Genomic DNA, 27,137 nt, shown 5'->3' on the forward strand with positions numbered 1-27,137 from the left:
GTGTGTGTGTCTAAGTGTGTGTGTCTAAGTGTCTCTGTCTGTGTGTCACAGTGCCGGGAGCTGTACTACTGTGTGTGTGTGTGTCTAAGTGTGTGTGTCTAAGTGTCTCTGTCTGTGTGTCACAGTGCCGGGAGCTGTACTACTGTGTGTGTGTGTGTGTCTGTCTGTGTGTGTGTGTCACAGTGCCGGGAGCTGTACTACTGTGTGTGTGTGTGTGTCTGTCTGTGTGTGTGTGTCACAGTGCCGGGAGCTGTACTACTGTGTGTGTGTGTGTGTCTGTCTGTGTGTGTGTGTCACAGTGCCGGGAGCTGTACTACTGTGTGTGTGTGTGTGTCTGTCTGTGTGTGTGTGTCACAGTGCCGGGAGCTGTACTACTGTGTGTGTCTGTGTGTCTGTCTGTGTGTGTGTGTCACAGTGCCGGGAGCTGTACTACTGTGTGTGTGTGTCACAGTGCCGGGAGCTGTACTACTGTGTGTGTCTGTGTGTCTAAGTGTGTGTGTCTGTGTGTGTGTGTGTGTGTGTCACAGTGCCGGGAGCTGTACTACTGTGTGTGTGTGTGTGTCTGTCTGTGTGTGTGTGTCACAGTGCCGGGAGCTGTACTACTGTGTGTGTGTGTGTGTCTGTCTGTGTGTGTGTGTCACAGTGCCGGGAGCTGTACTACTGTGTGTGTGTGTGTGTCTGTCTGTGTGTGTGTGTCACAGTGCCGGGAGCTGTACTACTGTGTGTGTGTGTGTGTCTGTCTGTGTGTGTGTGTCACAGTGCCGGGAGCTGTACTACTGTGTGTGTGTGTGTGTCTGTCTGTGTGTGTGTGTCACAGTGCCGGGAGCTGTACTACTGTGTGTGTGTGTGTGTCTGTCTGTGTGTGTGTGTCACAGTGCCGGGAGCTGTACTACTGTGTGTGTGTGTCACAGTGCCGGGAGCTGTACTACTGTGTGTGTCTGTGTGTCTAAGTGTGTGTGTCTGTGTGTGTGTGTGTGTGTCACAGTGCCGGGAGCTGTACTACTGTGTGTGTGTGTATCTGTGTGTGTGTATTTGTGTGTCACAGTGCCGGGAGCTGTACTACTGTGTGTGTGTGTGTGTCTGTGTGTGTGTATTTGTGTGTCACAGTGCCGGGAGCTGTACTACTGTGTGTGTGTGTGTGTCTGTGTGTGTGTATTTGTGTGTCACAGTGCCGGGAGCTGTACTACTGTGTGTGTGTGTGTGTCTGTCTGTGTGTGTGTGTCACAGTGCCGGGAGCTGTACTACTGTGTGTGTGTGTGTGTCTGTCTGTGTGTGTGTGTCACAGTGCCGGGAGCTGTACTACTGTGTGTGTGTGTGTGTCTAAGTGTATATCTCTGTGTGTGTGTCACAGTGCCGGGAGCTGTACTACTGTGTGTGTGTGTGTATGTAAGTGTGTGTGTATTTGTGTGTGTGTGTGTATTTGTGTGTCACAGTGCCGGGAGCTGTACTACTGTGTGTCTGTGTGTGTGTGTGTATGTAAGTGTATCTGTGTGTGTCTGTGTGTGTGTGTGTATGTAAGTGTATCTGTGTGTGTGTGTGTGTCTGTGTGTGTGTGTGTATGTAAGTGTATATCTGTGTATGTGTCACAGTGCCGGGAGCTGTACTACTGTGTGAAGGAGAGCATGGAGAGAGCCGCGGCACGACAGCACGGGATCAAGCCTGGTACACGTGGGGAGACACGTGGGGGAGACACGTGGGGGAGACACGTGGAGACACGGGGAGACACGGGGAGACACGGGGAGACACGGGGAGACACGGGGAGACACGGGGAGACACGGGGAGACACGGGGAGACACGGGGAGACACGGGGAGACACGGGGAGACACGGGGAGACACGGGGAGACACGGGGAGACACGGGGAGACACGGGGAGACACGGGGAGACACGGGGAGACACGGGGAGACACGGGGAGACACGGGGAGACACGGGGAGACACGGGGAGACACGGGGAGACACGGGGAGACACGGGGAGACACGGGGAGACACGGGGAGACACGGGGAGACACGGGGAGGCACGGGGAGACACGTGGGGAGACACGGGGAGACACGTGGGGGAGACACGTGGGGAGACACGGGGAGACACGGGGAGACACGGGGAGACACGGGGAGACACGGGGAGACACGGGGAGACACGTGGAGACACGGGGAGACACGGGGAGACACGGGGAGACACGGGGAGACACGGGGAGACACGGGGAGACACGGGGAGACACGGGGAGACACGGGGAGACACGGGGAGACACGGGGAGACACGGGGAGACACGGGGAGACACGGGGAGACACGGGGAGGCACGGGGAGACACGTGGGGAGACACGGGGAGACACGGGGAGACACGGGGAGACACGGGGAGACACGGGGAGACACGGGGAGACACGTGGGGAGACACGGGGAGACACGGGGAGACACGGGGAGACACGGGGAGACACGTGGGGAGACACGGGGAGACACGGGGAGACACGGGATCAAGCCTGGTACACGTGGGGAGACACGTGGGGGAGACACGGGGAGACACGGGGAGACACGGGGAGACACGGGGAGACACGGGGAGACACGGGGAGACACGGGGAGACACGTGGGGAGACACGGGGAGACACGGGGAGACACGGGGAGACACGGGGAGACACGTGGGGAGACACGGGGAGACACGGGGAGACACGGGATCAAGCCTGGTACACGTGGGGAGACACGTGGGGGAGACACGGGGAGACACGGGGAGACACGTGGGGGAGACACGGGGAGACACGGGGAGACACGGGGAGACACGGGGGAGACACGGGGAGACACGGGGGGGAGACACGGGGAGACACGGGGAGACACGGGGAGACACGTGGGGAGACACGGGGAGACACGGGGAGACACGGGGAGACACGGGGAGACACGTGGGGAGACACGGGGAGACACGGGGAGACACGGGGAGACACGGGGAGACACGGGGAGACACGGGGGAGACACGGGGGAGACACGGGGAGACACGGGGAGACACGGGGAGACACGGGGAGACACGGGATCAAGCCTGGTACACGTGGGGAGACACGTGGGAGACACGGGGAGACACGGGGAGACACGGGGAGACACGGGGAGACACGTGGGGGAGACACGTGGGGGAGACACGTGGGGGAGACACGGGGAGACACGGGGAGACACGGGGAGACACGGGGAGTCACGGGGAGACACGTGGGGGAGACACGGGATCAAGCCTGGTACACGTGGGGAGACACGTGGGGGAGACACGTGGAGACACGGGGAGACACGGGGAGACACGGGGAGACACGTGGGGGAGACACGGGATCAAGCCTGGTACACGTGGGGAGACACGTGGGAGACACGGGGAGACACGGGGAGACACGGGGAGACACGTGGGGGAGACACGGGGAGACACGGGGAGACACGGGGAGACACGGGGAGACACGGGGAGTCACGGGGAGACACGTGGGGGAGACACGGGATCAAGCCTGGTACACGTGGGGAGACACGTGGGGGAGACACGTGGAGACACGGGGAGACACGGGGAGACACGGGGAGACACGTGGGGGAGACACGGGATCAAGCCTGGTACACGTGGGGAGACACGTGGGGGAGACACGTGGAGACACGGGGAGACACGGGGAGACACGGGGAGACACGTGGGGGAGACACGGGATCAAGCCTGGTACACGTGGGGAGACACGTGGGGGAGACACGTGGAGACACGGGGAGACACGGGGAGACACGGGGAGACACGTGGGGGAGACACGGGATCAAGCCTGGTACACGTGGGGAGACACGTGGGGGAGACACGTGGAGACACGGGGAGACACGGGGAGACACGGGGAGACACGTGGGGGAGACACGGGATCAAGCCTGGTACACGTGGGGAGACACGTGGGGGAGACACGTGGAGACACGGGGAGACACGGGGAGACACGGGGAGACACGTGGGGGAGACACGGGATCAAGCCTGGTACACGTGGGGAGACACGTGGGGGAGACACGTGGAGACACGGGGAGACACGGGGAGACACGGGGAGACACGGGGAGACACGGGATCAAGCCTGGTACACGTGGGGAGACACGTGGGGGAGACACGTGGGGAGACACGTGGGGAGACACGGGGAGACACGTGGAGACACGGGGAGACACGTGGGGGAGACACGGGGAGACACGTGGGAGACACGGGGAGACACGTGGGGGAGACACGGGATCAAGCCTGGTACACGTGGGGAGACACGTGGGGGAGACACGTGGGGAGACACGGGGAGACACGGGGAGACACGGGGAGACACGGGGAGACACGGGGGGAGACACGGGGAGACACGGGGAGGCACGGGGAGACACGGGGAGACACGTGGGGGACACGTGGGGGACACGGGGAGACACGGGGAGACACGGGATCAAGCCTGGTACACGTGGGGAGACACGTGGGGAGACACGGGGAGACACGGGGAGACACGGGGAGACACGTGGGGGAGACACGGGGAGACACGTGGGAGACACGGGGAGACACGTGGGGGAGACACGGGATCAAGCCTGGTACACGTGGGGAGACACGTGGGGGAGACACGTGGGGAGACACGGGGAGACACGTGGAGACACGGGGAGACACGTGGGGGAGACACGGGGAGACACGTGGGAGACACGGGGAGACACGTGGGGGAGACACGGGATCAAGCCTGGTACACGTGGGGAGACACGTGGGGGAGACACGTGGGGAGACACGGGGAGACACGGGGAGACACGGGGAGACACGGGGAGACACGGGGGGAGACACGGGGAGACACGGGGAGGCACGGGGAGACACGGGGAGACACGTGGGGGACACGTGGGGGACACGGGGAGACACGGGGAGACACGGGATCAAGCCTGGTACACGTGGGGAGACACGTGGGGAGACACGGGGAGACACGGGGAGACACGGGGAGACACGGGGAGACACGGGGAGACACGGGGAGACACGGGGAGACACGTGGGGGACACGTGGGGGACACGGGGAGACACGGGGAGACACGGGATCAAGCCTGGTACACGTGGGGAGACACGTGGGGACACGGGGAGACACGTGGGGAGACACGGGGAGACACGTGGGGGAGACACGGGGAGACACGGGGAGACACGGGGAGACACGGGGAGACACGGGGAGACACGGGACGGGGGAGACACGGGGAGACACGGGATCAAGCCTGGTACACGTGGGGAGACACGTGGGGGAGACACGTGGAGACACGTGGGGAGACACGGGGAGACACGGGGAGACACGGGGAGACACGGGGAGACACGGGACGGGGGAGACACGGGGAGACACGGGATCAAGCCTGGTACACGTGGGGAGACACGTGGGGAGACACGTGGGGAGACACGTGGGGGAGACACGGGGAGACACGGGGAGACACGGGGGGAGACACGGGATCAAGCCTGGTACACGTGGGGAGACACGTGGGGAGACACGTGGGGAGACACGGGGAGACACGGGGAGACACGGGGAGACACGTGGGGGAGACACGGGGAAACACGGGGAGACACGGGGAGACACGGGGAGACACGGGGAGACACGGGGAGACACGGGGAGACACGTGGGGAGACACGGGGAGACACGGGGAGACACGGGGAGACACGGGATCAAGCCTGGTACACGTGGGGAGACACGTGGGGGAGACACGTGGGGGAGACACGGGGAGACACGGGGAGACACGGGGAGACACGGGGAGATACGGGGAGTCACGGGGAGACACGTGGGGGAGACACGGGATCAAGCCTGGTACACGTGGGGAGACACGTGGAGACACGGGGAGACACGGGGAGACACGTGGGGGAGACACGGGGAGACACGGGGAGAGACACGGGGAGACACGGGGAGACACGGGGAGACACGTGGGGAGACACGGGGAGACACGGGGAGACACGGGGAGACACGGGGAGACACGGGATCAAGCCTGGTACACGTGGGGAGACACGTGGGGGAGACACGTGGGGGAGACACGGGGAGACACGGGGAGACACGGGGAGACACGGGGAGATACGGGGAGTCACGGGGAGACACGTGGGGGAGACACGGGATCAAGCCTGGTACACGTGGGGAGACACGTGGGGAGACACGTGGAGACACACGGGGAGACACGGGGAGACACGTGGGGGAGACACGTGGGGGAGACACGGGGAGACACGGGGAGACACGGGGAGACACGGGGAGACACGGGGAGACACGGGGAGACACGGGGAGACACGGGGAGTCACGGGGAGACACGTGGGGGAGACACGGGATCAAGCCTGGTACACGTGGGGAGACACGTGGGGGAGACACGTGGGGGAGACACGTGGGGGAGACACGGGGAGACACGGGGAGACACGGGGAGACACGGGGAGACACGGGGAGACACGGGGAGACACGGGGGAGACACGGGGAGACACGGGGGGAGACACGGGGAGACACGGGGAGACACAGGGAGACACGGGGGAGACACGGGGGAGACACGGGATCAAGCCTGGTACACGTGGGGAGACACGTGGGGGAGACACGTGGGGGAGACACGGGGAGACACGTGGGGGAGACACGGGATCAAGCCTGGTACACGTGGGGAGACACGTGGGGGAGACACGGGGAGACACGTGGGGGAGACACGGGGAGACACGTGGGGGAGACACGGGATCAAGCCTGGTACACGTGGGGAGACACGTGGGGGAGACACGTGGGGGAGACACGGGGAGACACGTGGGGGAGACACGGGATCAAGCCTGGTACACGTGGGGAGACACGTGGGGGAGACACGGGGAGACACGTGGGGGAGACACGGGGAGACACGTGGGGGAGACACGGGATCAAGCCTGGTACACGTGGGGAGACACGTGGGGGAGACACGGGGAGACACGTGGGGGAGACACGTGGGGGAGACACGGGGAGACACGGGGAGACACGGGGAGACACGGGGAGACACGGGGAGACACGGGGGGAGACACGGGATCAAGCCTGGTACACGTGGGGAGACACGTGGGGGAGACACGGGGAGACACGTGGGGGAGACACGGGATCAAGCCTGGTACACGTGGGGAGACACGTGGGGGAGACACGGGGAGACACGTGGGGGAGACACGTGGGGGAGACACGGGGAGACACGGGGAGACACGGGGAGACACGGGGAGACACGGGGGGAGACACGGGATCAAGCCTGGTACACGTGGGGAGACACGTGGGGGAGACACGGGGAGACACGTGGGGGAGACACGTGGGGGAGACACGGGGAGACACGGGGAGACACGGGGAGACACGGGGAGACACGGGGAGACACGGGGAGACACGGGGAGACACGGGGAGACACGGGGGAGACACGGGGAGACATGGGATCAAGCCTGGTACACGTGGGGAGACACGTGGGGGAGACACGGGGAGACACGGGGAGACACGGGGAGACACGTGGGGGAGACACGGGGAGACACGGGGAGACACGGGGAGACACGTGGGGGAGACACGGGGAGACACGGGGAGACACGTGGGGGAGACACGGGGAGACACGGGGAGACACGGGGAGACACGGGGGGAGACACGGGATCAAGCCTGGTACACGTGGGGAGACACGTGGGGGAGACACGGGGAGACACGGGGAGACACGGGGGAGACACTGGGGAGACACGTGGGGAGACACGGGGGAGACACGGGGAGACACGGGGAGACACGGGGGGAGACACGGGGGAGACACGGGGGGAGACACGGGGAGACACGGGGGAGACACGGGGGGAGACACGGGGAGACACGGGGGGAGACACGGGGGAGACACGGGGGGAGACACGGAGGAGACACGGGGAGACACGGGGGAGACACGGGGGGAGACACGGGGAGACACGGGTGGAGACACGGGGGAGACACGGGGGGAGACACGGAGGAGACACGGGGAGACACGGGGGAGACACGGGGGGAGACACGGGGGTGACACGGGGGGATACACGGGGAGACACGGGGAGACACGGGAGGGGGAGACACGGGGGAGACACGGGGGAGACACGGGGGAGACACGGGGGAGACACGGGGAGACACGGGGAGACACGGGGGGAGACACGGGGGAGACACGGGGGAAACACGGGGGAGACACCGGGGAGACACGGGGGAGACACGGGGGAGACACGGGGGGGAGACACGGGGGAGACACGGGGGAGACACGGGGGAGACACGGGGAGACACGGGGGAGACACGGGGGAGACACGGGGGGAGACACGGGGGAGACACGTGGGGAGACACGGGGGAGACACGGGGGAGACACGGGGGGAGACACGGGGGGGAGACACGGGGGGGAGACACGGGGGGGAGACACGGGGGGAGACACGGGGGAGACACGGGGGAGACACGGGGGGAGACACGGGGGGAGACACGGGGGGGAGACACGGGGGGGAGACACGGGGGGAGACACGTGGGGAGACACGGGGGAGACACGGGGGGGAGACACGGGGGGGAGACACGGGGGAGACACGGGGGGAGACACGGGGGAGACACGGGGGGAGACACGGGGGAGACACGGGGGGAGACACGGGGGAGACACGGGGGGAGACACGGGGGAGACACGGGGGGGAGACACGGGGGGGAGACACGGGGGAGACACGGGGGGAGACACGGGGGTGACACGGGGGAGACACGGGGGGGAGACACGGGGGAGACACGGGGGGAGACACGGGGGAGACACGGGGGGAGACACGGGGGAGACACGGGGGAGACACGGGGGAGACACGGGAGGGGGAGACACGGGGGGAGACACGGGAGGGGGAGACACGGGGGGAGACACGGGGGGAGACACGGGGGGAGACACGGGGGGAGACACGGGGGAGACACGGGGGGAGACACGGGGGGAGACACGGGGGGAGACACGGGGGGAGACACGGGGGAGACACGGGGGGAGACACGGGGGGAGACACGGGGGGAGACACGGGGGGAGACGCGGGGGAGACGCGGGGGGAGACGCGGGGGAGACACGGGGGAGACACGGGGGAGACACGGGGGAGACAAGGAGTGGATACACGGGGGAGACACGAGGGGAGACGCGGGGGAGACACGGGGGAGACACGGGGGTGACACGGGGGAGACGCGGGGGGAGACACGGGGGGGAGACAAAGGTGGCTGGGCGTGGTGCTGGCCACCCACCCCCTCTGTGAGTGCCACAGTGCCGGTAGTCTTCACAGACGCTGCTACTCGCTACTACACACAGCACTTGCCCCTACAGCCCTGCTAGAGGCTACACGGGGGATCTTTGTCTGTGTATAGGTGCTGCTGCTACTCGCTACTAACAGCACTTGCCCCTACAGCCCTGCTAGAGACTACACGGAGGATCTTTGTCTGTGTATAGGTGTTGCTGCTGCTACTTGCTACTACACACAGCACTTGCCCCTACAGCCCTGTTAGAGGCTACACGGGGGATCTTTGTCTGTGTATAGGTGCTGCTGCTACTCGCTACTACACACAGCACTTGCCCCAACAGTCTGTTAGAGGCTACACGGGGGAGCTTTATCTGTGTATAGGTGCTGCTGCTACTTGCTACTACACACAGCACTTGCCCCAACAGTCTGTTAGAGGCTACACGGGGGAGCTTTATCTGTGTATAGGTGCTGCTACTCGCTACTAACAGTACTTGCCCCTACAGCCCTGCTAGAGGCTACACGGGGGATCTTTGTCTGTGTATAGGTGCTGCTGCTACTTGCTACTACACACAGCACTTGCCCCAACAGTCTGTTAGAGGCTACACGGGGGAGCTTTATCTGTGTATAGGTGCTGCTACTCGCTACTAACAGCACTTGCCCCTACAGCCCTGCTAGAGGCTACACGGGGGATCTTTGTCTGTGTATAGGTGCTGCTGCTACTCGCTACTACACACAGCACTTGCCCCTACAGCCCTGCTAGAGGCTACACGGGGGATCTTTGTCTGTGTATAGGTGCTGCTGCTACTCGCTACTAACAGCACTTGCCCCTACAGCCCTGCTAGAGGCTACACGGGGGATCTTTGTCTGTGTATAGGTGCTGCTACTCACTAACAGCACTTGCCCCTACAGCCCTGCTAGAGGCTACATGGGGGATCTTTGTCTGTGTATAGGTGTTGCTGCTACTCGCTACCAACAGCACTTGCCCCTGCAGCCCTGCTAGAGGCTACACGGGGGATCTTTGTCTGTGTATAGGTGCTGTTGCTGCTACTTGCTACGAACAGCACTTGCCCCTACAGCCCTGCTAGAGGCTACACGGGGGATCTTTGTCTGTGTATAGGTGCTGCTACTCGCTAACAGCACTTGCCCCTACAGCCCTGTTAGAGACTACACGGGGGATCTTTGTCTGTGTATAGGTGCTGCTGCTACTCGCTGCTAACAGCACTTGCCCCTACAGCCCTGCTAGAGGCTACACGGGGGATCTTTGTCTGTGTATAGGTGCTGCTACTCGCTAACAGCACTTGCCCCTACAGCCCTGTTAGAGACTACACGGGGGATCTTTGTCTGTGTATAGGTGCTGCTGCTACTCGCTACTAACAGCACTTGCCCCTACAGCCCTTTTAGAGGCTACACGGGGGATCTTTGTCTGTGTATAGGTGCTGCTGCTACTCGCTACTAACAGCACTTGCCCCTACAGCCCTGCTAGAGGCTACACGGGGGATCTTTGTCTGTGTATAGGTGCTGCTGCTACTCGCTACTACACACAGCACTTGCCCCTACAGCCCTGTTAGAGGCTACACGGGGGATCTTTGTCTGTGTATAGGTGCTGCTGCTACTCGCTACTAACAGCACTTGCCCCTACAGCCCTGCTAGAGGCTACACGGGGGATCTTTATCTGTGTATAGGTGCTGCTGCTACTCGCTACTACACACAGCACTTGCCCCTACAGCCCTGCTAGAGGCTACACGGGGGATCTTTGTCTGTGTATAGGTGCTGCTGCTACTTGCTACTACACACAGCACTTGCCCCTACAGCCCTGCTAGAGGCTACACGGGGGATCTTTGTCTGTGTATAGGTGCTGCTAATACTCGCTACTAACAGCACTTGCCCCTACAGCCCTGCTAGAGGCTAAACGGGGGATCTTTGTCTGTGTATAGGTGCTGCTGCTACTCGCTACTACACACAGCACTTGCCCCTACAGCCCTGCTAGAGACTACACGGGGGATCTTTGTCTGTGTATAGGTGCTGCTGCTACTCGCTACTAACAGCACTTGCCCCTACAGCCCTGCTAGAGGCTACACGGGGGATCTTTGTCTGTGTATAGGTGCTGCTGCTACTCGCTACTACACACAGCACTTGCCCCTACAGCCCTGTTGAGGCTACACGGGGGATCTTTGTCTGTGTATAGGTGCTGCTGCTACTCGCTACTAACAGCACTTGCCCCTACAGCCCTGCTAGAGGCTACACGGGGGATCTTTATCTGTGTATAGGTGCTGCTGCTACTCGCTACTACACACAGCACTTGCCCCTACAGCCCTGTTAGAGGCTACACGGGGGATCTTTGTCTGTGTATAGGTGCTGCTGCTGCTACTTGCTACTACACACAGCACTTGCCCCTACAGCCCTGCTAGAGGCTACCTGGGGGATCTTTGTCTTTGTCGATGCAGGTCCGGAGCTGGGAGCAGAGTTCCCCGTTCAGGATGCGCGCAGCGGGGAGGGAGGGCTGCTTCAGGTTACTCTCGAGGGCATCAACCTCAAGTTCATGCAGCGCCAAGTGAGAGACGCTCGCCCCCTCGCTCATCCACTCACTCGCTCATCCACTCACTCACTCACTCATCCACTCACTCACTCACTCATCCACTCACTCGCTCATCCACTCACTCACTCATCCACTCACTCGCTCATCCACTCACTCACTCATCCACTCACTCACTCACTCATCCACTCACTCACTCATCCACTTACTCATCCACTCACACACTCACTCACACACTCACTCGCTCATCCACTCACTCACTCATCCACTCACTCACTCATCCACTCACTCACTCACTCAACCACTCACTCACTCATCCACTCACTCACCCACCCACTCACTCACCCACTCAAACACTCATCCACTCACTCACTCATCCACTCACTCACCCACTCACCCACCCACTCACTCACCCACTCCCCCACCCACTCACCCACCCACTCACCCACCCACCCACTCACCCACTCACCCACCCACTCACCCACCCAGACTCTTGCTCGTACTCCCAGCTCCTCTGTCCACCCGTGTCTCAGTATCTCAGTGTCCCAGTGTCTCAGTGTCCCAGTGTCCCAGTGTCTCAGTGTCTCAGTGTCCCAGTGTCCCAGCCTCTCAGTGTCTCAGTGTCTCAGCCTCTCAGTGTATCAGTGTCTCAGTGTCTCAGTGTCCCAGTGTCTCAGCCTCCCAGTGTCTCAGCCTCCCAGTGTCCCAGTGTCCCAGTGTCTCAGTGTCCCAGTGTCTCAGTGTCTCAGCCTCTCAGTGTATCAGTGTCTCAGTGTCCCAGTGTCTCAGCCTCTCAGTGTCCCAGTGTCTCAGTGTCCCAGTGTCTCAGTGTCTCAGTGTCCCAGTGTCTCAGTGTCCCAGTGTCTCGGTGTCTCAGTGTCTCAGTGTCCCAGTGTCCCAGTGTCTCATTGTCTCAGTGTCTCAGGGTCTCAGTGTCCCAGTGTCCCAGTGTCTCAGGGTCTCAGTGTCCCAGTGTCCCAGTGTCTCGGTGTCTCAGTGTCTCAGTATCTCAGTATCTCAGTGTCCCAGTGTCTCAGTGTCCCAGTGTCTCAGTGTCCCAGTGTCCCAGTGTCTCAGTGTCTCAGTGTCCCAGTGTCTCAGTGTCCCAGTGTCCCAGTGTCTCATTGTCTCAGTGTCTCAGTGTCTCAGTGTCCCAGTGTCTCAGTGTCCCAGTGTCCCAGTGTCTCGGTGTCTCAGTGTCTCAGTGTCTCAGTGTCTCAGTGTCTCAGTGTCCCAGTGTCTCAGTGTCTCAGTCTCTCAGTGTCCCAGTGTCTCAGTGTCTCAGTGTCCCAGTGTCCCAGTGTCTGTCTCAGTGTCTCAGTGTCCCAGCCTCCCAGTCTCCCAGTGTCCCAGTGTCTCAGTGTCTCAGTGTCTCAGTCTCTCAGTGTCCCAGTCTCTCAGTGTCTCAGTGTCCCAGCCTCCCAGTGTCTCAGTGTCCCAGTGTCCCAGTGTCTCAGTGTCTCAGTGTCCCAGCCTCACAGTGTCCCAGTGTCTCAGTGTCCCAGTGTCTCAGTGTCTCAGTGTCTCAGTGTCTCAGTGTCCCAGTGTCCCAGTGTCCCAGTGTCTCAGTGTCCCAGTGTCTCAGTGTCCCAGTGTCCCAGTGTCTCAGTGTCCCAGTGTCCCAGTGTCTCAGTGTCCCAGTGTCTCAGTGTCCCAGTGTCTCAGTGTCCCAGTGTCCCAGCCTCCCAGTGTCTCAGTGTCTCAGTGTCCCAGTGTCTCAGTGTCTCAGTGTCCCAGTGTCTCAGTGTCTCAGTGTCCCAGTGTCTCAGTGTCCCAGTGTCCCAGCCTCCCAGTGTCTCAGTGTCTCAGTGTCTCAGCCTCTCAGTGTCCCAGTGTCTCAGTGTCTCAGTGTCTCAGTGTCCCAGTGTCTCAGTGTCTCAGTGTCCCAGTGTCTTAGTGTCCCAGTGTCTCAGTGTCCCAGTGTCCCAGTGTCTCAGTGTCCCAGTGTCTCAGTGTCTCAGTGTCCCAGTGTCTCAGTGTCTCAGTGTCCCAGTGTCTCAGTGTCTCAGTGTCCCAGTGTCCCAGTGTCTCAGTGTCCCAGTGTCTCAGTGTCCCAGTGTCTCAGTGTCTCAGTGTCCCAGTGTCCCAGTGTCTCAGTGTCCCAGTATCTCAGTGTCCCAGTGTCCCAGTGTCCCAGTGTCTCAGTGTCTCAGTGTCTCAGCCTCTCAGTGTCCCAGTGTCCCAGTGTCTCATTGTCTCAGTGTCTCAGGGTCTCAGTGTACCAGTGTCTCAGTGTCCCAGTGTCTCGGTGTCTCAGTGTCTCAGTATCTCAGTATCTCAGTGTCCCAGTGTCTCAGTGTCCCAGTGTCCCAGTGTCTGTCTCAGTGTCTCAGTGTCCCAGCCTCCCAGTCTCCCAGTGTCCCAGTGTCCCAGCCTCCCAGTGTCTCAGTGTCCCAGTGTCCCAGTGTCTCAGTGTCTCAGTGTCCCAGCCTCACAGTGTCCCAGTGTCTCAGTGTCCCAGTGTCTCAGTGTCCCAGTGTCCCAGTGTCTCAGTGTCCCAGTGTCTCAGTGTCTCAGTGTCCCAGTGTCTCAGTGTCCCAGTGTCCCAGTGTCTCAGTGTCTCAGTGTCCCAGTGTCTCAGCCTCTCAGTGTCCCAGCCTCCCAGTCTCCCAGTGTCCCAGTGTCCCAGCCTCCCAGTGTCTCAGTGTCTCAGTGTCCCAGTGTCTCAGTGTCTCAGTGTCCCAGTGTCTCAGTGTCTCAGTGTCCCAGTGTCTCAGTGTCCCAGCCTCCCAGTGTCTCAGTGTCTCAGCCTCTCAGTGTCCCAGTGTCTCAGTGTCTCAGTGTCTCAGTGTCTCAGTGCCCCAGTGTCTTAGTGTCCCAGTGTCTCAGTGTCCCAGTGTCCCAGTGTCTCAGTGTCCCAGTGTCTCAGCCTCTCAGTGTCCCAGTGTCTCAGTGTCTCAGTGTCCCAGTGTCTCAGTGTCCCAGTGTCTCGGTGTCTCAGTGTCTCAGTATCTCAGTATCTCAGTGTCCCAGTGTCTCAGTGTCCCAGTGTCTCAGTGTCCCAGTGTCCCAGTGTCTCATTGTCTCAGTGTCTCAGGGTCTCAGTGTCCCAGTGTCTCAGTGTCCCAGTGTCTCGGTGTCTCAGTGTCTCAGTATCTCAGTATCTCAGTGTCCCAGTGTCTCAGTGTCCCAGTGTCCCAGTGTCTGTCTCAGTGTCTCAGTGTCCCAGCCTCCCAGTCTCCCAGTGTCCCAGTGTCCCAGCCTCCCAGTGTCTCAGTGTCCCAGTGTCCCAGTGTCTCAGTGTCTCAGTGTCCCAGCCTCACAGTGTCCCAGTGTCTCAGTGTCCCAGTGTCTCAGTGTCCCAGTGTCCCAGTGTCTCAGTGTCCCAGTGTCTCAGTGTCCCAGTGTCCCAGTGTCCCAGTGTCCCAGTGTCTCAGTGTCCCAGTGTCCCAGTGTCTCAGTGTCTCAGTGTCCCAGCCTCCCAGTGTCTCAGTGTCTCAGTGTCTCAGCCTCTCAGTGTCCCAGTGTCTCAGTGTCTCAGTGTCTCAGTGTCCCAGTGTCTCAGTGTCTCAGTGTCCCAGTGTCTTAGTGTCCCAGTGTCTCAGTGTCCCAGTGTCCCAGTGTCTCAGTGTCCCAGTGTCTCAGTGTCCCAGTGTCTCAGTGTCCCAGTATCTCAGTGTCCCAGTGTCCCAGTGTCCCAGTGTCTCAGTGTCTCAGCCTCTCAGTGTCCCAGTGTCTCAGTGTCTCAGTGTCCCAGTGTCTCAGTGTCTCAGTGTCCCAGTGTCCCAGTGTCTCAGTCTCTCAGTCTCTCAGTGTCTCAGTGTCTCAGTGTCCCAGTGTCTCAGTGTCTCAGTGTCTCAGTGTCCCAGTGTCCCAGTGTCTCAGTGTCCCAGTATCTCAGTGTCTCAGTGTCCCAGTGTCCCAGTGTCTCAGTGTCCCAGTGTCTCAGTGTCCCAGTGTCTCAGTGTCCCAGTGTCTCAGTGTCCCAGTGTCTCAGTGTCCCAGTGTCCCAGTGTCCCAGTCTCCCAGTGTCCCAGTGTCCCAGCCTCCCAGTGTCTCAGTGTCTCAGTGTCCCAGTGTCTCAGTGTCTCAGTGTCCCAGTGTCTCAGTGTCTCAGTGTCCCAGTGTCTCAGTGTCCCAGTGTCCCAGCCTCCCAGTGTCTCAGTGTCTCAGTGTCTCAGCCTCTCAGTGTCCCAGTGTCTCAGTGTCTCAGTGTCCCAGTGTCTTAGTGTCCCAGTGTCTCAGTGTCCCAGTGTCCCAGTGTCTCAGTGTCCCAGTGTCTCAGTGTCCCAGTGTCTCAGTGTCCCAGTATCTCAGTGTCCCAGTGTCCCAGTGTCCCAGTGTCTCAGTGTCTCAGCCTCTCAGTGTCCCAGTGTCTCAGTGTCTCAGTGTCCCAGTGTCTCAGTGTCTCAGTGTCCCAGTGTCTCAGTCTCTCAGTCTCTCAGTGTCTCAGTGTCTCAGTGTCCCAGTGTCTCAGTGTCTCAGTGTCTCAGTGTCCCAGTGTCCCAGTGTCTCAGTGTCCCAGTATCTCAGTGTCTCAGTGTCCCAGTGTCCCAGTGTCTCAGTGTCCCAGTGTCTCAGTGTCCCAGTGTCTCAGTGTCCCAGTGTCTCAGTGTCCCAGTGTCTCAGTGTCCCAGTGTCCCAGTGTCTCAGCCTCACAGGGTCCCAGTGTCTCAGTGTCCCAGCGGTGTCAGCTGCTGCCCCTGCTGCTGCTGCCCCTGCTGCTGCTGCCCCTGCCCCTGCTGCCCCTGCTGCTGCTGCCCCTACTGCTGCCCTGCCCCTACTGCTGCTGCTGCTGCTGCCCCTGCTGCTGCTGCTGCCCCTGCCCCTGCTGCTGCTGCCCCTGCTGCCCCTGCTGCTGCTGCCCCTGCCCCTGCTGCTGCTGCCCCTGCTGCCCCTGCTGCTGCTGCCCCTGCTGCCCCTGCCCCTGCTGCTGCCCCTGCTGCTGCCCCTGCTGCCCCTGCTGCTGCTGCCCCTGCTGCTGCCCCTGCTGCTGCTGCCCCTGCTGCCCCTGCCCCTGCTGCTGCCCCTGCTGCTGCCCCTGCTGCCCCTGCTGCCCCTGCCCCTGCTGCTGCCCCTGCTGCTGCCCCTGCTGCTGCTGCCCCTGCTGCCCCTGCCCCTGCTGCTGCCCCTGCTGCTGCCCCTGCTGCCCCTGCTGCTGCTGCCCCTGCTGCTGCCCCTGCTGCTGCCCCTGCTGCTGCTGCCCCTGCTGCTGCCCCTGCTGCTGCTGCTGCCCCTGCTGCTGCTGCTGCCCCTGCTGCTTGGCCCAGCTGCTGCCCCTGCTGCTGCTGCTGCTTCCGCTTGGCCCAGCTGCTGCTGCTGCTGTCCCAAGTGGAATGCCCCAAGTGGCCTGGATACGTGGAGAGGTGTTGGTGGTAGGGGGGGGGGAGGGGGCTGGGGGAGGGGAGGGGGAGGTGGGAGGGGAAGGAGGGGGCTGGGGGAGGGAGAGGAGGGGGCTGGGGGAGGGGGCTGGGGGAGGGAGGGGGCTGGGGGAGGGAGGGGGGGAGGGAGAGGAGGGAGGGAGGGAGAGGTCTTTGTAGCTCCTCCAGGTGGAGTCTCTCCGAGTCACTTGGTCGTGCCCTTGACCCTTAACCTTGACCCTTAACCTTGACTCCACGACCCCTGGGTGAGTGAGTGAGTGGGTGGGTGAGTGAGTGGGTGAGTGGGTGAGTGAGTGGGTGAGTGGGTGGGTGGGTGGGTGAGTGGGTGGGTGGGTGGGTGGATGTGTGGGTGGGTGAGTGGGTGGGTGAGTGGGTGGGTGAGTGGGTGAGTGAGTGGGTGAGTGGGTGAGTCGGTGAGTGGGTGGGTGAGTGTGTGGGTGAGTGGGTGAGTGAGTGGGTGAGTGGGTGGGTGGGTGGGTGAGTGGGTGGGTGGGTGGGTGGATGTGTGGGTGGGTGAGTGGGTGGGTGAGTGGGTGGGTGAGTGGGTGAGTCGGTGAGTGGGTGGGTGAGTGAGTGAGTGGGTGAATGGGTGAGTGTGTGGGTGGGTGGGTGAGTGAGTGAGTGGATGGGTGAGTGGGTGAGTGAGTGAGTGGGTGGGTGAGTGGATGAGTGAGTGAGTGAGTGGGTGGGTGAGTGGGTGAGTGGGTGGGTGGGTGAGTGAGTGGGTGAGTGGGTGGGTGAGTGAGTGAGTGGGTGAGTGAGTGAGTGGGTGAGTGAGTGAGTGGGTGGGTGAGTGGGTGAGTGAGTGAATGGGTGAGTGGTTGGGTGGGTGAGTGAATAGTTGGGTGAGTGGGTGAGTGAGTGAATGGGTGAGTGAGTGAGTGGGTGAGTGAGTGGGTGGGTGAGTGAATGGGTGAGTGAATGGGTGAGTGGGTGGGTGGGTGAGTGGGTGAATGAGTGGGTGAGTGAGTAGGTGAGTGAGTGAGTGAGTGGGTGAGTGGGTGAGTGAGTGAGTGAGTGGGTGACTGGGTGAGTTGGTGAGCGGCGAGTGAGTGGAGGAGCTAGCGAGTGAGCATTTGGTGAGCGTTGGCGGTGAGTAATGGTGAGCGTTGGCGGTGAGTTTTGCTCACTAATAAAGGTGGCTGTTTTTTTGCATGCTATCTGGGCTCACCAGGAGACTCAGGTACTCACCACTACTCACCACTACTCACCAACACTGACCAACGCTCACCCAAAACCCTCTCTCCGCCGCTCACCAACCCCCCCCCTCGCCAACCCCTCACCCACCCGCTCTCCAAATTCCTCACCGCTCGCTCACCACCAATCCCTCACCGCGCGTGTGTGTGTGTGTGTGTGCGTGCGTGAACCCTACGTGGGCCTCCGCTAGGTCGACTCGGCCTCAAATGAGTCGCTTGGTGTAGCGGTGGTGGTGTAGTGAACATCGTTAGCACTGGGGGAGAGACAAAGGCGGCCGGGCGTGGTGGTGCTGGTAGCCACCCCCTCTGTGTGTGCCACAGTGCCGGGAGCCTTCATAGACGCTGCTACTGACAGCACTTGCCCCTACAGCCCTGCTAGAGGCTACACGGGGGATCTTTGTCTGTGTGTGTCTTTCTCCGTGTGTGTCTCTGTGTGTCTCTGTGTTTGTCTTTCTCTGTGTGTCTCTCTGTGTGTGTCTCTCTGTGTGTCTCTGTGTGTCTCTGTGTTTGTCTTTCTCTGTGTGTCTCTCCGTGTGTGTTTCTGTGTGTCTCTGTGTGTCTTTCTCTGTGTGTGTCTCCGTGTGTGTCTCTGTGTGTCTTTGTGTATGTCTTTCTCTGTGTGTCTCTCTGTGTGTATCTCTGTGTGTATCTCTGTGTGTGTCTCTGTGTGTCTCTTTGTGTGTGTCTCTGTGTGTGTCTCTGTGTGTCTGTGTGTGTGTCTTTCTCTGTGTGTCTCTCCGTGTGTGTTTCTGTGTGTGTCTCTGTGTGTGTCTCTGTGTGTGTCTTTCTCTGTGTGTCTCTGTGTGTGTCTCTGTGTGTGTCTCTGTGTGTCTCTCTGTGTGTGTCTCTGTGTGTGTCTCTGTGTGTGTCTCCGTGTGTGTCCCTGTGTGTGTCTCTGTGTGTGTCTTTCTCTGTGTGTCTTTCTGTGTGTGTCTCTCTGTGTGTGTGTCTGTGTGTGTCTCTGTGTGTGTCTCTCTGTGTGTCTCTCTGTGTGTGTCTCTGTGTGTGTCTCTGTGTGTGTCTCTGTGTGTGTCTCCGTGTGTGTGTCTCTGTGTGTGTCTCTGTGTGTGTCTCTGTGTGTGTCTCTGTGTGTGTCTCTGTGTGTGTCTTTCTCCGTGTGTGTCTTTCTCTGTGTGTCTCTGTGTGTCTCTGTGTGTCTCTGTGTGTGTCTCTGTGTGTGTCTCTGTGTGTGTCTCTGTGTGTGTCTCTGTGTGTGTCTTTCTCTGTGTGTCTCTGTCTCTGTGTGTCTTTCTCTGTGTGTCTCTGTCTCTGTGTGTCTCTCTGTGTGTCTCTCTGTGTGTGTCTCTCTGTGTGTGTCTCTGTGTGTGTCTTTCTCTGTGTGTCTCTCTGCGTGTGTCCCTGTGTGTGTGTCCCTGTGTGTGTCTCTGTGTGTGTCTCTGTGTGTCTCTGTGTGTGTCTCTGTGTGTGTCTCTGTGTGTGTCTCTGTGTGTATCTCTGTGTGTCTTTCTCTGTGTGTGTCTTTCTCCGTGTATCTCTCTGTGTGTGTCTCTGAGTGTGTCTCCATTCGTGTCTCCGTGTCTCTGTGTGTGTCTCTGTGTGTGTCTCTGTGTGTGTCTCTGTGTGTGTCTCCGTGTGTGTCTCCGTGTGTGTCTCCGTGTGTGTCTCCGTGTGTGTCTCCGTGTGTGTCTCTCGGTGTGTGTCTCCGTGTCTCTCCGTGTCTCTCCGTGTGTCTCCGTGTGTCTCCGTGTCTCTCCGCGTGTCTCTCCGTTTGTCTCCGTGTGTCTCCGTGTGTCTCCGTGTGTCTCTCTGTGTGTCCCTCACTGTGTCTCTCTCTGTGTCTCTGTGTCTCTGTCTCTCTGTATCTCTGTGTGTCTCACTGTGTCTCTGTGTTTCTCACTGTGTCTCTCTGTGTCTCACTGTGTCACTCACTGTCACTCCCTGTGTCACTCACTCACTGTGTCACTCACTGTGTCACTCACTGTGTCACTCACTCACTGTGTCACTCACTGTCACTCACTCACTGTGTCACTGTGTCACTCACTCTGTCACTCACTCTGTCACTCACTCACTGTGTCACTCACTATGTCACTCACTGTGTCACTCACTGTGTCACTCACTCACTGTGTCACTCACTCACTGTGTCACTCACTGTGTCACTCACTGTGTCACTCACTCACTATGTCACTCACTGTGTCACTCACTGTGTCACTCACTCACTGTGTCACTCTGTCATTCACTCACTGTGTCACTCACTCTACCACTCACTCACTGTGTCACTTACTCTGTCAATCACTGTCACTCACTGTGTCACTCACTGTGTCACTCACTCTGTCACTCACTATGTCACTCACTGTGTCACTCACTCACTGTGTCACTCACTCTGTCACTCACTCACTGTGTCACTCACTCTACCACTCACTCACTGTGTCACTTACTCTGTCAATCACTGTCACTCACTGTGTCACTCACTGTGTCACTCACTCTGTCACTCACTGTGTCACTCACTCACTGTGTCACTCACTCTGCCACTCACTCTGCCATTCACTCTGTCACTCACTGTGTCACTCACTGTGTCACTTACTCTGCCACTCACTCTGTCACTCACTGTGTCACTCACTGTGTCACTCACTCTGTCACTAACTCACTGTGTCACTCACTGTGTCACTCACTGTGTCACTCACTCTGCCACTAACTCAGTGTCACACACTTTGTCACTCACTGTGTCACTCACTGTGTCACTCACAGACTAATGCACAGGGACAGCTGTGCATTAGTGCCTGCACCTGCTGGGTCTGTCACGTGACCTCCTCATGCACCTAGCCTGGCACAGCAGTACAATCCATGGCACCTGCAGGCTCTGTCATGTGACCTCCTCATGCACCTAGCCTGGCACAGCAGTCAAGCCATGGCACCTGCAGGGTCTGTCACGTGACCTCATGCACCTAGCCTGGCACAGCAGTCAACCCATAATTCCTGCTGGGTCTGTCCTGTGACCTCCTCATGCACCTAGCCTGGCACAGCAGTCAACCCATGGTACCTGCTGGGTCTGTCACGTGACCTCCTCCTCCTGCACCTAGCCTGGCACAACAGTCACCCCATGGCACCTGCAGGATCTGTCACGTGACCTCCTCATGCACCTAGCCTGGCACAGCAGTACAACCCACAGCGCTGTGTGCACGTGTGTCTCGATGTCTCTCACGGTTTGTGTCTGTGTGTGTGTCTGTATGTGTCTGTGTGTGTGTGTCTGTGTGTGTGTGTCTGTGTGTGTGTGTCTGTGTGTCTGTGTGTGTGTCTGTGTGTGTGTGTGTCTGTGTGTGTGTCTGTGTGTGTGTGTGTCTCTGTGTGTGTGTCTGTGTGTGTGTCTGTGTGTCTGTGTGTGTGTCTGTGTGTGTGTGTGTGTCTCTGTGTGTGTGTCTGTGTGTGTGTGTCTGTCTGTGTGTGTGTCTGTGTGTGTGTGTTTGTGTGTGTGTGTCTGTGTGTGTGTGTATCTGTGTGTCTGTGTGTGTGTGTGTCTGTCTGTGTGTGTGTCTGTGTGTGTGTCTGTCTGTGTGTGTGTCTGTGTGTGTCTGTGTGTGTCTGTGTGTGTGTCTGTGTGTGTGTTATTGCAGGTGTTTATAGAATTGAGTAGCATCAGGAAGTGTAACACGGATAAGGGTTTATTCCTTCTGGAGGAATACGGTAAAAAATACTGCACACTCACCACACACTCACCACACACTCACCACACACTCACCACACACTCACCACACACTCACCACACACTCACCACACACCACACACTCACCACACACGCACCACACACTCACCACACACTCACCACACTCACCACCCACACTCACCACACACTCACCCACCCACACACTCACCACACACTCACCCACCCACACTCACCACACACTCACCACACACTCACCACACACTCACCCACCCACACTCACCACACACTCACCACACACTCACCACACACTCACCACACACTCACCACCACTGCTCATGCAACACCGACCCCGCTCACCCAAACACTCACCACGCATCGACCAAGGCTCACCCGTGTGTGTGTCACTGTGTGTGTCACTGTGTGTGTGTCACTGTGTGTGTGTCACTGTGTGTGTCACTGTGTGTCACTGTGTGTGTGTGTGTCACTGTGTGTGTGTGTCACTGTGTGTGTGTGTCACTGTGTGTGTGTGTGTCACTGTGTGTCACTGTGTCATTGTGTGTCACTGTGTCACTGTGTGTGTGTGTCACTGTGTGTGTGTGTGTCACTGTGTGTGTGTCACTGTGTGTGTGTCACTGTGTGTGTCACTGTCACTGTGGGTGTGTCACTGTGTGTGTCACGGTGTGTGTCACTGTGTGTGTCACGGTGTGTGTCACTGTGTGTGTGTCACTGTGTGTGTCACGGTGTGTGTCACTGTGTCACTGTGTGTGTGTCACTGTGTGTGTCACGGTGTGTGTCACTGTGTCACTGTGTGTGTGTCACTGTGTGTGTGTCACTGTGTCACTGTGTGTGTGTCACTGTGTGTGTGTCACTGTGTCACAGTGTGTGTGTCACTGTGTGTGTGTCACTGTGTCACAGTGTGTGTGTCACTGTGTGTGTGTCACTGTGTCACTGTGTGTGTGTCACTGTGTGTGTGTCACTGTGTGTGTATGTGTCACTGTGGGTGTGTCACTGTCACTGTGGGTGTGTCACTGTGTGTGTCACGGTGTGTGTCACTGTGTGTGTGTCACTGTGTGTGTGTCACTGTGTGTGTCACGGTGTGTGTCACTGTGTGTGTCACTGTGTGTGTCACGGTGTGTGTCACTGTGTCACTGTGTGTGTGTCACTGTGTGTGTGTCACTGTGTCACTGTGTGTGTGTCACTGTGTGTGTGTCACTGTGTCACTGTGTGTGTGTCACTGTGTGTGTGGGGAGCGATAGTGTAGCGGTTAGCGCTACGCTGCGCTATGAACCTGGCGACCCGGGTTCGATTCCCGCTCACGGCCAACACCAGTGACGATTATCTGAACCGGTCCCGGGCCTCCCCTAGGTCGACTCAGCCTCAAATGAGTACCTGGTGCGGTGTGTAAACATCGTCACTAGGGAGACAAAGGCGGTCGGGCGTGGTGCTGGCCACCCACCCCCTCGTGTAGCGTTCCGGCCTTCATAGGTGCTCGCTAACAGCACTTGCCCCTACAGTCTGTTAAGGCTATACGGGGGATCTTTGTCTTGTCACTGTGTGTGTGTCACTGTGTGTGTCACTGTGTGTGTCACTGTGTCACTCTGTGTGTCACTGTGTGTCACTGTGTGTGTCACTGTGTCACTCTGTGTGTCACTGTGTGTCACTGTCTGTCACTGTGTCTGTCACTGTGTCTGTCACTGTGTGTGTGTGTCACTGTGTGTGTCACTGTGTGTGTGTCACTGTGTGTGTGTCACTGTGTGTGTCACTGTGTGTCACTGCGTTTGTCACTGTCACTGTATGTGTCACTGTGTGTGTGTGTGTCACTGTGTGTGTGTCACTGTGTGTGTCACTGTGTCACTATGTGTGTCACTGTGTGTATCACTGTGTGTGTGTCACTGTGTGTGTCACTGTGTGTGTGTCACTGTGTGTGTGTCAGTTTGTATCACTGCTTGTGTCACTGCGTGTGTCACTGTGTATCACTGTGTATCACTGTGTGTGTCACTGTGTGTGTCACTATGTGTGAGTGTGTGTTTCACTGTGTGTGAGTGTATGTGTGTGTCTCAGTGTGTGTGTCAGTGTGTGTCACTGTGTGTGTCACTGTGTGTGTCTCTCACTGTGTGTGTGTCACTGTGTGTGACACTGTGTGTGTGTGTCACTGTGTATGTCACTGTGTGTGTGTCTCATTTAGGCTAGCCTGCCTACGATCCATCCTGTGTTTAACCAGAATGGATTGTGTGAGGATTTCACAAATCCTTGAAAGATCTGGGCAAGGTCCCATCGGTGAGCTCCTCCGGCGGGCAAAGCTGTGTTGGCTGGGTCATGTAGCCCGCATGCCCAGCCACCGCATGCCGAAACAGCTTTGTTAGGCCGGATCGAGGGGGCTAAACGGGCGCGGCACGGGCTAGAGAAGAGATGGAGTGATGTGGTACAGGAGGACGTGGAGCTGAGTGGACTTGCCGATGACTGGTACCAGCGGTGTCAAGATCGGCCTCTGTGGAGGAGGCTCGTGAAGGATGCTACTGGGCAGTTGGAGGCAGTCGCCCTCCAACAACAACGGAGGGCGGAGGAGCGACGCTCACAACAACGAGCGGAGCGCCGGGTGGCTAAAGCACAGCAGGTTGGCACAGTAGGGGGCACAGGTGGTGCACCAGCCAGTCATCTCAGTCAGTCGACCCGTGGCACCTGGGTCTGCCCCGTGACCTCCTGCCAGCGGGCGTTCGACACTTCACGTGGCCTCAGGGTGCACATAGCCTGGCACAAGCGTCGTGGTGACGTCACCGCCACTTAGTGGCGAATGGCGGTTGTTGTTGTTGTTGTGTGTCTCACTGTGTGTCTGTGTCACTGTGTGTGTGTCACTGTGTGTGTGTCTCACTGTGTGTGAGTGTACGTGTGTGTGTGTGTGTCACTGTGTGTGCGTGTGTAGTTTCTGAAACTAAAGAAGTGGTGATTCACAAATACAAGACCCCCATGGTGAGTAGACACACACAGTGACACACACACACAGTGACACACACACAGTGACACACACACACAGTGACACACACACACAGTGACACACACACAGTGACACACACACAGTGACACACACGCAGTGAGACACACACGCAGTGAGACACACACGCAGTGAGACACACACACAGTGAGACACACACACAGTGAGACACACACACAGTGAGACACACACACAGTGAGACACACACGCAGTGACACACACACGCAGTGACACACACACACAGTGACACACACACAGTGACATACACACAGTGACACACACAGTGACACACACACAATGACACACACACAGTGACACACACAGTGACACAGACAGTGACACACACACAGTGACACAGACAGTGACACACACAGTGACACAGACAGTGACACACACACAGTGACACACACACAGTGACACACACACACACAGTGACACACACACACACAGTGACACACACACACAGTGACACACACACACACACACAGTGACACACACACAGTGACACACACACACACAGTGACACACACACACACAGTGACATACACACACAGTGACACACACACAGTGACATACACACACAGTGACACACACAGTGACACACACAGTGACACACACACATTGTGACACACACAGTGACACAGTGACACACTGACACACACACACAGTGACACACACACACAGTGACACACACACAGTGACACACACACAGTGACACACACAGTGACACACACACACAGTGACACATACACAGTGACACACACACACATTGACACACACACAGTGACACACACAGTGACACACACACACAGTGACACACACACACAGTGACACACACACACAGTGACACACACACAGTGACACACACACACAGTGACACACACACACACAGTGACACACACACAGTGACACACACACACAGTGACACACACAGTGACACAGTGACACACTGACACACACAGTGACACACACACACAGTAACACACACACAGTGACACACACACACACAGTAACACACACAGTGACACACACACACAGTGACACACACACACAGTGACACACACACACACAGTGACACACACACAGTGACACACACACACAATGACACACACACAGTGACACACACACACAGTGACACACACACAGTGACATACACACAGTGACACACACACAGTGACACACACACAGTGACACACACACAGTGACACACACACACACAGTGACACACACACAGTGACACACACACAGTGACACACACAGTGACACACACACAGTGACACACACAGTGACACACACACCCACACACACAGTGACACACACACAGTAACACACACACAGTGACACACACACACACAGTAACACACACACACACACACACAGTGACACACACACAATGACACACACACAGTGACACACACACAGTGACACACACACAGTGACACACACACAGTGACACACACACACAGTGACACACACACAGTGTACACACACAGTGACACACACACACAGTGACACACACACACAGTGACACACACACACACAGTGACACACACACAGTGACACACACACACAGTGACACACACAGTGACACAGTGACACACTGACACACACAGTGACACACACACACAGTGACACACACACAGTGACACACACACACAATGACACACACACAGTGACACACACATACAGTGACACACACACAGTGACATACACACAGTGACACACACACAGTGACACACACACAGTGACACACACACAGTGACACACACACACACAGTGACACACACAGTGACACACACACAGTGACACACACACAGTGACACACACAGTGACACACACACAGTGACACACACAGTGACACACACACCCACACACACAGTGACACACACACACAGTAACACACACACAGTGACACACACACACACAGTAACACACACACACACACAGTGACACACACACAGTGACACACACACAGTGACACACACACAGTGACACACACACAGTGACACACACACACAGTGACACACACACAGTGTACACACACAGTGACACACACACACAGTGACACACACACACAGTAACACACACACAGTGACACACACACACACAGTAACACACAGTGCACACACACAGTGACACACACACAATGACACACACACACAGTGACACACACACAGTGACACACACACAGTGACACACACACACACAGTGACACACACAGTGACACACACACAGTGACACACACAGTGACACACACACAGTGACACACACAGTGACACACACACAGTGACACACACACAGTAACACACACACAGTGACACACACACAGTGACACACACACACAACAGTGACACACACAGTGACACACACACACAGTAACACACACACAGT

General features: G+C 58.4%; 1 protein-coding gene across 9 annotated transcripts in view; it reads left to right on the forward strand.

The window, feature by feature from the left end:
- LOC142923255 (uncharacterized) overlaps nt 1-26,849 on the forward strand; it is a 65,737-nt gene extending 38,888 nt beyond the window's left edge. For 2 of the 9 annotated variants that reach the window (XM_076064264.1, XM_076064266.1), the window contains 3 exons: nt 1,590-1,662; nt 11,533-11,639; nt 21,708-24,752. In XM_076064264.1, coding sequence (XP_075920379.1) covers nt 1,590-1,662; nt 11,533-11,639; nt 21,708-23,018 — 1,491 coding nt within the window. In that variant the 3' untranslated portion in view covers nt 23,019-24,752. Of the gene's footprint in view, nt 1-1,589; nt 1,663-11,532; nt 11,640-21,707 lie in introns of all 9 variants that reach the window. The other 7 variants (XM_076064260.1, XM_076064261.1, XM_076064263.1 and 4 more) reach the window with 5 other exon arrangements.
- The last annotated feature ends 288 nt before the right edge of the window (nt 26,850-27,137 follow it).

Source organism: Petromyzon marinus, unplaced genomic scaffold (assembly GCF_048934315.1).
Source record: "Petromyzon marinus isolate PM22_M1 ecotype Great Lakes invasive population unplaced genomic scaffold, UKy_Petmar_22M1.pri1.0 PM_Scaffold_369, whole genome shotgun sequence".
NCBI lineage: Eukaryota > Metazoa > Chordata > Hyperoartia > Petromyzontiformes > Petromyzontidae > Petromyzon > Petromyzon marinus.